Consider the following 12174-nt stretch of genomic DNA (forward strand, 5'->3'; position numbering starts at 1 on the left):
TAAGAATTGACCTTTATGAGACTTCTATCATTCCAGAGAAAATTGCTTGGTTCAAGAGGAACCTCATGGAGCTCAAATGCCAAGTGAACATGTGAAATACCAGGTTTTTAAGTGGAGTTTGCACAGCTGTCATGCTGGTTTAACTTCAGCCACAACTCTGAATAACAGGAAAACAGAACTTTGCATGGAAACTGCTTTTCTGGCCTTTGGCAGAATACACCAGTAAGTCACTTTGCCTTAACTTTGGCTCTCCCTCTTGTTTATTCTTCTATTTTTTTCTGTTCTCTCATTCTTCCTGTGCTTTGTATATTTTATTTTTTAATGATAATTATTTAAATTACTTAGCATTTTTAAAAATATTAGAGTATGATTCAATATCTTAGGTACAGTGAAAGGATTCCAGCTCCAACATGAAGCTGAGCTGGTTATCTTGTCATTTGATTCACAATGTAGGAAGAGCTGTAAAACACTTTCAAAATCAGGGGTTATTTGATTTTTTGTCACTGATTACAGATGCAGATCAAGCAATTAAAAGTTTTCTAAGAAATACAAAGCACTGCAGATTATAAATATTAAGTGCATCCAAACTATTTCCAAACTGCTATTACAAAAGTCAGAGGATACTTGCTGATAGTTTACATGATGAGATTCTAAACATAAGATCTTTTTCTGCCTCAAACAATACAATACTTTTCATATTTCTTTTGCCACTTCCTTTGTTATTAACATTGGTTTAGAGTCAAAGTACACTTTAAAAGCAGAAGGAGTCTTGGTACCATGATTAGATTCTGAGACATACCAGTGTGAACTTCTGCTTGAAAAGAAGATTTAAGGTCTGGGATCCCACAGAAGGCACCATCCTCTCAGCAAGAGTTTCCCCAGTAATCTATTGCACAAGGCATAATGCTGTCTCACGCTAAAGCTATGTCTCAGGTTAGGCACAAATCTTGTTACTTTCTTAGCCTGACTAATGTATTTTACTTCATTGAGGCACTGTGATACTCTGAATCGCTGAAAATTAATCCAAAAAAGTGTTACTGTCTGTGTGTATACAGGGCAAGAAGACATCGCCTGAGATTGACAACTACATAAACAAAATTTGCAATGTGAAACATGAAACTATGTGAGAAGAATACAATATAAATCCACAAGGAGATAGAAAGTATGTGAAAGCCTTTTGCTGCTGGTGGCAAAAAAAAGAAACAACATGTTGGACGTGAATGTAAGCAAATGTTTTAAGGTAAGTACATGTTTCTGGGGAGAGCCTGGTGCTCCCATCAGGCTTTACAGATTGATTCATTTCAATCCTGTTGACACAATAGAGACTAAATCCCTCATACTTTGGTTTGAATTCATGCATTTACCTCACATTTACTCATTTGAAAATACTGATTCTCACACAAAGCCCTGGAATTTTTTCTCTAAGAGACTGTTTCAAAACAGACAAGACAGAGAAAAACATTCAGATTTTAGACATATTTTGTTGTGTTCAGGATTTCCTTAAATGATTATTGTCTGCTTCATTCCTGACATGCCTGTTTGTTTGCCAACCATGAGCAAAGACATTGTGTAGTCAATCCTGCTTCTTTTCCATTTGCACTTATTCTGATAAACTGGGCTGGTTGCCTTTATAGCAAAATAAGACTATATAAAATAGTCTTGAATGCTTTACTTCAGAGACCTAATATGTAAATAGGGTGTAAAAGAAAGCTTCTTTAATTCCAAGAAATATAGCTAGTCTTGGCTTTCTTGCATGTCCTTAACTGAAATGAAGCTGAGACAATCAAAGAAAGAAATTTCAGCTTCAGCAGGATATGTTGATGACATCAGATTTTTTAGTGTCTTTGAACCACAACTATTTAGAATTTTATCAACTGCGATGAAGATCAGAATTAATTTCTCACCATTGATGGTGATATCTGAATTTTTATTTCAAGTGACAATTTACAAAAATGTAGAGCTTTAGCACACAGATCATCTCATAAACTTAAGGGTGGCTGTTCACATGCTTAAGCTGTCACACACTGAGTCATTGGGTAGAAAAAATAAGATAATATTTTACTTTAAGAAAGATCAGGAAAAAACACTTCTCAAAACCTCAAATTCAAGAAGTAAAAAAGATCCTTAAAGCAACATTAAAATATATGGAAAAGGAGTTTAATCAAAAATTTACTAATGCTATTCAGATATATTTAAATTTACTTCAATATGATGTTGAATCAAGCCCATATTGCTGAGCTATGTAAACAATTTCTTGACCTATTAATTGATTCATCACTTAATTACAACTTTGTTAGTTCCTTTGTTATGATATAATTTCTCCTGATTTATACCAGCAGGTCAACACCCCATGTTATCACTGTTTTGGTCTATGTGTCCTAGTTATGTGTAGGTACCTGAAAAATCAACCATAGCTTAAAACCCACAGACATTACAAAGGTTATCACTAACTTTTAGGAGCAGTGGAATCCACAGATTGTGTGTTGCCTTCTCTTGAAAACAGACTGGGTTTGAGCTCTTCTGATGAAATTGTTTATCACTCTGGGATCACCTTTTCCCACCAACCTTTGCTATAGTACCATCATCTGTGTATCTGGTGCCACTGAATTTGAGTTAGTCTTCAGTTACACTACCAACAGGATGAGATAAATTAAATCAATATTCTCCTCCTTACAGATTAATTTAGCAATTCATGACAGTTGTAGACATTCTTTCCTTTGCCCAGTTCTACACTACAATCCATCAAAGTATTCTGCTTGGCTTTTGAATTAATATAACTTAATTTGTGAGCAACGACTCCTTCTGTCTTAATGAAATCTTTCAGTTTTTTATTTCAATTCTATTGCATACTCTGGGCATCTTTAACCACTACCAGTGAACTTTGTTTCAGATATCAAAATGCAGAGTAAAAACCATACATCTTAAAAGTGTTTCAGTTGTAGTTCTAACGCCTAAATGAGTTCTTCTGATTATTTTTTTAAGAAAGACTATCTTTAGTTAATTAGAATTCAAGTTTATGCAAAATATTTTCATACCATCTTGTTGTACTGAATGAAAACATGAGGGCTTTTTTTCTGGCTGAAAAGATGCCAGCAGGAGCAAACTAATGAGCCCCAAAAAGAGAACATTTGTACAGCTGGAGTCTGAATGTTAGCAAAAGCTGCTTGTTTTTGATTGACACTGTAAAAGTCATGGTGGTGGAAAGTGATCAATAATACTCCCTCTGTGACAATGTAAATACTAGGATTCAAGAGAGATTGCCAAGCAAAAATATTCAGAGACTCAGCTCAATTTGGGTAAGCATCCAAGACCTCAGATCTTTCCTCTAAGTGCCTTACCCTTTGGTGTCTCCAAATTTCATTCAAAAATAGGTTGCTCAGTGGCTTGTTTAGAGCATTCAGGATTTCTCTGGTCTATGGTAGGAAGGAAGCATGATAATAAATAAGAACACATCTTAGAATTAACACTTATAAAGATTTTAAAATATTAAATTTGGAAAAAGATTTCTTCTCCCAATCTTTAGTTTGACTTATATCTTTCTTCACATCAGCTTAAAAATGCTGTGTATTTAAAACACAGAGCAGAGACTGTTCGTTTCCATGTTGATATATGCAGCAAAGTATACAACCCAGATTATTCAAAAATTTCATAGGATGTGTCTACATGATCTTATTGAACTGCAACAGGGCCAGACTTCCTTAGAAATACATAAAATAGAACCCCATCTGAAAAGAGAGGGCAATGGTTTGTCACTATTCAAAACCTGTGAGTATCTTCTAAGCAATGTAGGAGTATTCCAGGAGTGAGAAGCTTCATATAGGAAAGAAGAAAAAAAGAAGAAAAACAAAAGAAAAAAAGAAGAAAAACATGTAAGGTAACTTGAAGAACAGACAAGAATACGTAGAAGGATGGATGCATAAAAAGGACAGAACGCAGGTAAGAACATGAAGGTATGAAGGCGACAGATACAGACCATGAAAACCTTCAAGCAATGCAAATACAGGAGCTCCAGGTCCTCGCTGAGGGTGAGTGAGCAGGCAGGCAGGAGAAGTGCTGCGTGCACAGTGGGAAGGGGCTCACCAGAGCCTCCTGCGGGAACAGGGCTCCGCTCCCTGACTGGCAACAGCCTGCTTTTGCTGCCCTGAGCACAGGCAGGAGTTCAGGCACGTGAGGAGGCAGCGGGCAGCTCCTGTTTATAGGGGGCCCGGGGCTGCGTGCCAGAAGGGACCTGTGGAAACAGACTCGGGGGAAGGAAGAGGAGCTCAAGCTGGAGTGCCATGGCTGCAAGGAGCAGAAGGAATTCAGCCTTGCCAGAGTTTCTTAAGTGTGTGTTGGTGCTCCCTGGGAAATGTGCGCATTTGGGGAAATGCCTTTGGAAGAGAGGGGCTTGCTTCTCAAGCAAAGTGCTTCCCCAGGAGCCCCCAGTGAGGTAGGTGCAGCTGTCTCCCTTTGCTTCCCTGCGCTCCTTTCAGTCCCTGAGGCCCCTTGCACTTGGCAGTGGGGCGTGGGAAGGGAGAAGGCTGTCAAGAGCAGCTTTGGCACCTGCCTGGGCCTGCGGAGACCAAGCCAAGCACCTGTGGTAGGGTGTGTTCCCCGCTTTGAGCACAGGACAGAGCCGGATCATCTCTGTCCAGCTGAGAACCCCAAATGTCTCTCAGAGAGCTGTGAATTCCAAGGCCTTTATTAATGCCATCTTCCCTATCTGGTGTGTTTTAGCTCTTGGCATGATGCGTTTGCTTCTTGCTTGCTGGAAGCCGCTCTGCTCCAGGGCCAGCACCGAGCTGGGCTGTGCGGGCCGGGCACAGACCTGGAGAGCACTTGGCCGGCCTTGGTGTGTCCAGGGCTGCGTTAAACACTCGGGACAACGGATTCCTTCCAACCAGGGGAGCCTTGCCTGCGGAGGGGGTGGCCCCGGGGCACGTGGCAGCGTCACCAAGGGCCCCTTGTGACACGGTGCAGCAGGGTCACCGTGCGGCGCAGTGGAACAGGGTGTGGCAGCAGCCCTTTGTGACACGCGCTGACATAGGTGCTGGCAGCGTCACGGCCACGCCAGAGTGCTCGGTGCACGCGACGGGACAGGACGTGACAGAGCGGTGCTGTGTGGATCCCCCACACAGCCAGCTCGTTCATTGCCCACCCGAAGCTTTTCCGAAGCGCTACTCCTGCGGCTGGCCTCGCGGCCAGACCTTGGGACACGTTGACTCGGAGTCTTTCCGAGGCATCTCCCATCCCTGCGGCCGGTGCCCCTGTGGCCAGGCCGTGGGAGTTGGTGAACTACATCGTTCACGAGGAGTCTCCTGTCATTGTGGCAGGAGCCCTCGAGAACACAGGGCAGGACTTGCTGTCCTGTCATCCTCCTGAGGCCTCCCTGTCGCAGGTGCCTGCAAGGCACGACTGCGGCACCGCTGACTCCGACCTTTGCCGAGGCATCTGTCCCTCGAGGTCGGGCAGCGGGATGGCGAGCAAAGTGCTCAGCCTGTTCAGGAGGCTTCGGGGCAAGAAAAAGAACAGCCCTGCAGCTGCCCCAGTGCAGCTGCCTGCAGAGCCGGAGCAGTTGCAGCCGCTGCAGGACGGTGAGTGGTGCAGCTGGGCCACAGGCCTGGTGCCTGCAGCCAGCCTAGGCCCCATCCCGCCCCATCCCATCCCATCCCATCCCTATGGACATGCCCACGGACAGGATGGGACAGGGGCAGGGACTGCCCCCCCGATGGCAGTCGTGCTCCGTCCCTCAGGCACGCAGGGGGCTGTCCCTGCCTGGGGAGCGCAGGGCTGGCCTGTGTTCTCCGGCCTCTCCCGCGGCCCCTCAGCTCTGGCTGCTGTCCCTCTTTGCCAGATGCAGCCAAGGACCGGTCTCAAGAGCAGGAGCCCACCCGCGGCCGCTTCCGTAGAGCGGCGCAGGTACCTGCGGCCATCCCCACCTGGGCCGGGCCTGCTGGCCCTCCTCGGCCCAGCCCCGCGCTTGGAGCAGACCATGGAACGTCCCTCTCTTCCCGCCCTTCCTTCTGCTGCAGGCACTGCGGAGGTTCCTGCGTCTCCGGCGCAGGAAGACCAGCGCCACCGTGACCGGAGACACGGCCCAGCCCGACTCCGTGCCCAGCGAGCTGCGGGCAGAGCCTGATGCCAGCACTGCGCCCGCTGAGCTCGCTGCAACCTGTGAGCGGGCAGCGGCCGAGGGCCGGGCTGAGGCTGACCTGGCCCTGACGGAGGGGATGGCCACCTCAAACACCCGCAATCAGGCCATCCCGGAGACTGAGGCCGTGACTGCCCTGACTGTGAGTCCTGCACCCAGTCCGGGGTTTTGCCAGAAGGGTGTTTCTTCACCGCAGCAGGCAATCAGCCTGGGGCCGGGGCTGAAGGCCTCCCAGGATCATGTGGCCCTTCAGGCCATGTCCGCTGGTCCAGCTCAGCCTTTGGGGCCATCACAGTGGGGTGGGAAGGCGAGCACTTCTTGGGCGAAGCTGGGCAAGTTGCTGCCTTGGATAGCACACCAAGTCTCCCTCATGCCGTTCCCTCCAGGTGCTAGCCACGGTCAGGGCCATCCTGGAGAGACTGGCGTCCTGCGACACCGTGGACGCCGGGCTGCAAATGGCCATCGTGAGCCTGACCGAAGAACATCCTGCTCACGTGGTCATGAGCCTCCTGCACTGCGCCCCACTGTGTGACAGGTACGGGGCACCACTGCCTCAAGAGCTCGGTGCTCACCGGCCCGTAGGGCCCCTCGGGCCCCTCTGTTTCCCAAGCCTGCTGCTATGCTCCCTCCCGGCCCCTCAGGGCACCGGGGCTCTGTCAGCCGGCCCCACGCAGCTGCACGGGGCAGGGTGCTGACACACAGCTCTGGTCCCACAGAGCTGCCACACTGATGTGGAGGGCCATGGCCACCTCAGAAGTGGCCATGGAGGAGGTCCTTCCGGCGCTGCTCTCCGTGCTAGAGCAGCAGCCACCGCACGGCCCGATCTTCTGCAGCGGGAATGAGGCCGCCTTTGCCCTGGCTGTGAGTTTCTGGAGCTGGCCTTTGCTCGCCCTCCAGGTCACCCTCTCCAGCAGCTCTCCACGCTCTCCCCACGCTGCAGCTCCCGGCCTGGGCTGAAAGCTGGGCTCAGGGCAGGCTCAGGGGCAGCAGGCCGGGTGCCCGCCCCGCGTCTCCCCTCGGGCCCTGCCTCATGGGCACCTCGGCACTGAGCGCTGCCTCGGGGTGCTTTGTCTCTTGCAGGCAACTCTGGTGCTGCGGAGGATTGTCCCCACGTCTGAGTGGCACTACGGGATGCTCATTTATTCTCCCCAGCTGCTCGTGGATCTGCTCTTGCAAATGTTTTCTACCACAGAGCAGATGCCAGAGGACGTTCAGACCAGGAGCTTCTGGAGAGTGTGCCAGGAGGAACACGGCCTTCCCAGCGACCCCAACAGGTCCCAGTCGCCCTGTCCTTCCCATGCCCCCTGTGGCCAGGGCCAGTGCTCCCAGCGTGACCTGGCCCTTGTTCGGCACACAGGTTTGCAGCGCACACCATGAAGGCTCTGCTCTCCCGACTGGGCTTCGACAAGAAGCTGGTGGCTCTGGAGCACACACAGGTCTGGGACGCCCTGCTCTGTGCCAACACCCAGCACGAGGCAGCGGGCCTGCTGGCCAGGTGAGACCCCCTTCTCCCCTCCGCCACCGCCAGCATTTGTGCCCCGTGCCCGGAGTGCCCCACACAGTCCCCGCGGCCGTAAGCGAGAGGGCCTTGCCACCGAGGCACGGCCGAGCAGACTGCACAAGCCTGGCAGAGGAGGATGCCCAGGAGCAGCCGCTTCCCAAGGGGCCCGTGTCCCCTTGCAGAGTGCTGGGGAATGATCAGACCTCTGTCAGTCACTCCTGGGAGAGGTTTGCCTGCCGGCTCAGGGCCTTGGTGCCTTTTTCCCCTGCCAGGGAGATGCGCCGTGGCTTGAGCCCCCTGTGTCCCCACATGGCCTCGCACCTGCTCAGCCTGCTCATCCGCAAGCAGCCACGCCGGGATCTGCCTGCCCTGGCCTTCTTTGTGGAGGTGAGCCTGACGGCCAGCGCTGCCTGCCTGAGCTGCCTCCCAGCTCTCGGGCCTCTGCTAGCCGCAGCCGCCTGGGACGCTGCCCGCGCCCGCTGCCGCTGCTGCAGGGGCCCGGCCCTGTGCGGCTCCGGGCTCCTGCCGGCCGGCTCCCCCGTCACTGCCCTGTGCCTTTCAGCTCCTGGACTGCCTGGACTTGAGCCGACACGGTCCCAGGGCCCTCTGGCTCCTATCCAGGCACCTGCCGAGCCAGTGCAGGGACAGGCTGCGCCTGCAGCTCAGAGGCCTCATGCTGCTCAGCAAGGAGCCCTCGCTGGTGAGAAGGGGGCAGTGGCTGAAGCCGCGCTGGCAGCGTGGGGCGGGGGAACACACACCTTTGGCCTTGGCTGGCCTCTGCCAGCAGAGGCAGCTGCTCCCAGCTCTCCTGCCTCCCGCTTCAGCTGCCCCAGTGCCACCAGCAGCTGCTGGTGCTGCAGCCGTTCACGGCTTCACAGCACAGCCCCGTCTTGCACACAGGGCAGAGGAATACGCGGCCTCTATCAACACCTGCTGGAGCAGCTGCGTGATCCCAATGCGGAGATGCTCTGGACGAGCCTCTCCGTGCTCACGCACGTGCTGCAGGACAAACACCTCAAGATACCCAGCATCACCGCCCTGAAGCTGGCTGAGCCCCCGCTGACACGCTTTGGCAACGTAAGGCTCTGTGCCCCCAGCCCAGGGCACTGGCCCCTGCCTGGAAACTCTGTGCTCTCTGCAGTTTTCGGCCGTTGCCCCAGTGGGCCTGGAGCATTTGGTGCTTAGGACTTTTCCTTTCCTTCCAGGACAACAGCCAGCTGCAGCTGCTCTCCATTCAGCTCTTCAGCCAGGTGATGGAGCTGGGAGTGGAAGAGGGGGAAGAGCCTCTCACGAGAATCCTGAGCCAGTGCCTGCTGCCTCTATTCCTGCGCTTGGCACGTGGCCAAGGTGAGGTTCTCTGGGATGCTGCCCCATCCATGGCAGGGGGCTCGGCCCCCTCCTGCCCTGGCGCCTGGCGGGCTCCAGCCTCCCCCTGGCCTTGGCACAGGGACACGGGTCCTGTGCCCTGGGCTCCGGTGCCACCTGCGGCTCTCTGCTGCTCTCCAGGACTCTCGCGAAGCCCTGCTTTGTGCGGCACGCTGCCCGAGGAGGACGGACCTGGAGGAGCTGCGGATGAAGTTCGCCCAGAGCCTGGTAAGGACAGCCCGGCAGCCCCAGCCGCAGGCTGGAGAAGCCCCCTGGCCCCAGTGCTCAGCGTTGGGGGGCTGGCAGCTGTGCCCCTGCCCAGCACCGCACCCGGGGCCGCCAGCCTGCGCCCCGCACACCGCTCCCTGCCCTGGGCCGTGCGGGCCGGCTCGGCCCCTGCCGGGCTCGGGCAGCGCCCGGCCGAGGGGCAGAGCCCGCGCCGGGCCTTCCCTCCCAGCGCTCCCCGCAGCTGTTGCAGGACCTGAGCCCAGCGGCCGAGCACCTGCGCTGCGCCCTGCCGCGCCTGCAGAGCCCGCAGAGCCCCCTGCGAGAGACGGCCGTCAGCATCATTGGTGAGCCACGAGCCCGGCGTCCCTCCCCGCCTCCCGGCCCGGCTGCTGCCCCGGCAGCCGGAGCCGCGCCCTCCCCGGGGCGGCAGCGTGCGGCAGGGGCCCGGCCCGAGCCCTGCCCGGGGAGGAGGGCGTGCGGCCCCGGCGCTGGCAGCGCCCGTGTCGGGCAGCTGTGCCGCCCGGGGCCGCCACCTGTGCCTCTGTGTTGCCAGGGGTGGCCGGAGCGCTCATGACGGGGCAGAAGGAGGAGCTCCAGGTCCTCACTGAGGGTGAGTGAGGGCAGCCGTGGGCCAGCGGGGACCGCCGGGGGCAGCTGCACATGCCGGCCCCGCAGCTACAGTCCGTGCCCGGGCTGCCGAGGGCTCTGCTCCCTGTGCGGACGAGGGGCGGCGGGGGCAGAGCCCGGAGAGCTTTCAGGGACACGTGGGGGATCCGTGGCCAGCACCCTCCGGCCCAAGCCCGTGGCTGCCTCTCCCTCCTGGCCATGGCAACAGCCGGCTGGGATGGCCCTGGCAGGAGGCTTTCCTTGCATTCCCTCAATCCGGCCTCTGGCCGTGGCTCTGTTCCTCTCTCTTCCAGCTCTTCAAGCCATCGGGGAAGATCAGAGCCCATCCTGCAGGGGCACACTGATGCAGCTGGCATTCAAAACCAGATCTCTGCGTCTTCGTTTGTCAGCTGAATCAGATGGACCGGAGTCTGGCAATTTCCAGCTCCCACTGGAGATGGGAGCACCTGCAGAACAGAAGAGACCAGCTGGAGTTCCAGGCACAGCTCTAGCTGCTCACAGCTGAGCCTGTGGGAAGCTCCAGGAGCTCCTGCCAGCTCTCTCCCTGGTGGCATCTCCCTCCCTGCAGCCCTCAGGCCCTGCCCATCCCCCTTTTTACCTCCCAGTTCACCCCTTCCCTTCGCTTTCCCCTAATAAACTGTTTAGCTTTTGCACGTTACCCGCGTCTCCGTGGAGCTGAAGCGTCGCAAAACCTGAGCCCGGGGACAGGCGGGGCCCTGCTGCCCTTCTCTTCCGCACTGCGTTCTGTGCACGGACAGAGAGGAACAAGGGTAGCTCAGGCTGCAAAGCTCCCTATCCTGCTGCTCCAGCTGCACAGCACCGTGGAGTTAAAGGTGGTGCTGAGCACGCTGAGGGGGACAGTGACCCTGGGTTTTAGAAGAGCCGGCTTGGGGTGTGCTCTGAACCCAGCCGTGAGGGATTCCCTGGCAGGCATCTAACAAGGGCAAAGGCGCTTGCAGTGATGGAAGTTTTCACAAAGAGTTTCCTGAAAGCACAGCAATGCTCCAGCCCTACACAGGGACAGGAAGAGGGCAGAACCAGAGACCACCATGGCCTAGCAGTGAGCTCTGGGTGTGCCTACAAGCAAAGGAAGCTGCAGCAGTAGTGGAATGGCTGAGACTCTGCCTTTTTTTTTTTTTTTTCCCTGGGTAGTAGGAGTGTTTTGCCCACAGCTGGAGCAATAAGATTCAGTGGTTTGGAGAAGTCAGGGTTTTTTTTTCATTTTTATTGTGCTTTTGGAGTATTTAATGCCTCACTAGACCTAAAAAACCCTAGGGTCCCATGCTCATTTCATTTCAATTAAGCTATACAGGCTTTGCAAAATATGTATCGATAGAGAAACACTTTTTCAGAAATAACTGCTTATCTGTGCACTTTTTAGCTCATTATAACAGGCTCATGGAATCCAAGTTTAAATAAAGGCTGTTGGTGGACTGAATTACAACACAATATCAAGAGACTTCATGAACTACATATATTCCATTTTATTATGCTTTCATTATGTATACTATGAGTCAGCAAAGTGTTCAGGCCTTGCTAACCAGACTCCCGGTGATTACTCTAAATCTTCAAGTAAATATTTTTCGCCCAGGGTACCAGGTAAATTAATTGTAGGTTTGGCCCTCTCCCTGTTAAAATGGACTTGACAGAGTGTCTATCTCATGGACATTTTGAATCTCCTTCCAGAAAGTTGCCATACACCCAGGGAGACAGCAGCATGCTTGCTTCCGTGATCTAGGTATCGCCTTTCCATGTCAGTACCTTTCCATGCAAATACACCAACTCCCTAAGGCTTTTTTTTCAAGATGAAGAAGTGCTTTTTTAAAATTCTGAATAAGTGAACAAGATATTTCTCCTGTAAAATTGCTAACTCTGGTTTGAAGTGAAGAATGAGGCTTTGTTCCAAAAACCTCCCACAGCAAGAGCGATGCTGCTCTGTCTCTTTCGCTGCATATGTCCTCGCTGTCTGAGGGACTGTCAGTCAACATACAATGGCTGGTTTATGTTATAAGCATGCTGCTGCAGCCAAAAGGTGAAAAAATGCTCCAACTCCCAGGTGCTTGTGGGAACTCCATACTTTTTAATTTCTGCCTTTGCCAGATGCTTAAAATTAGCCCAGATTTGTGAGGTGCGGGGAGGCCTGCCAGGGAATGACAGCACATCTCCTTGGGCAAACACAATTAGTGTCTGATGTGGGTTTTAGTCCTTTTGTCCCACTGTATCTTCTCCAGCCATGAGAAGGCCACTTATCAACATTACACACAGCCCTCAGCATGTGCAGCTCAGGGAGCTGTGATGTCCTTCTGTCAAAATGCAGTCAGTC

The 12174-nt window shown here is 53.2% G+C and overlaps 1 protein-coding gene and 1 long non-coding RNA gene across 2 annotated transcripts in view; one reads left to right on the forward strand and one right to left on the reverse strand.

Moving 5' to 3' along the window:
• LOC135308667 (uncharacterized) overlaps positions 1 to 10509 on the forward strand; it is a 126825-nt gene extending 116316 nt beyond the window's left edge. Inside the window, exons 1-13 of the mRNA XM_064433892.1 lie at positions 6146 to 6272; positions 6517 to 6665; positions 6847 to 6991; positions 7211 to 7404; positions 7488 to 7625; positions 7904 to 8018; positions 8194 to 8331; positions 8532 to 8708; positions 8837 to 8978; positions 9138 to 9224; positions 9466 to 9568; positions 9778 to 9834; positions 10145 to 10509. Of these exons, the coding sequence (XP_064289962.1) occupies positions 6210 to 6272; positions 6517 to 6665; positions 6847 to 6991; positions 7211 to 7404; positions 7488 to 7625; positions 7904 to 8018; positions 8194 to 8331; positions 8532 to 8708; positions 8837 to 8978; positions 9138 to 9224; positions 9466 to 9568; positions 9778 to 9832 (1506 nt within the window). The 5' untranslated portion in view covers positions 6146 to 6209 and the 3' untranslated portion in view covers positions 9833 to 9834; positions 10145 to 10509. Of the gene's footprint in view, positions 6273 to 6516; positions 6666 to 6846; positions 6992 to 7210; positions 7405 to 7487; positions 7626 to 7903; positions 8019 to 8193; positions 8332 to 8531; positions 8709 to 8836; positions 8979 to 9137; positions 9225 to 9465; positions 9569 to 9777; positions 9835 to 10144 lie in introns of the transcript that reaches the window.
• On the reverse strand, positions 3318 to 4166 carry LOC135308671 (uncharacterized). Its single transcript, XR_010369061.1, has 2 exons — positions 3974 to 4166; positions 3318 to 3413 (listed from the first exon to the last, which is right to left on the reverse strand). It is a non-coding gene; the product is annotated as an uncharacterized LOC135308671 (long non-coding RNA).
• Positions 10510 to 12174: the final 1665 nt, after the last annotated feature.

This window comes from Passer domesticus, chromosome 10 (genome assembly GCF_036417665.1).
Source record: "Passer domesticus isolate bPasDom1 chromosome 10, bPasDom1.hap1, whole genome shotgun sequence".
Lineage (NCBI taxonomy): Eukaryota > Metazoa > Chordata > Aves > Passeriformes > Passeridae > Passer > Passer domesticus.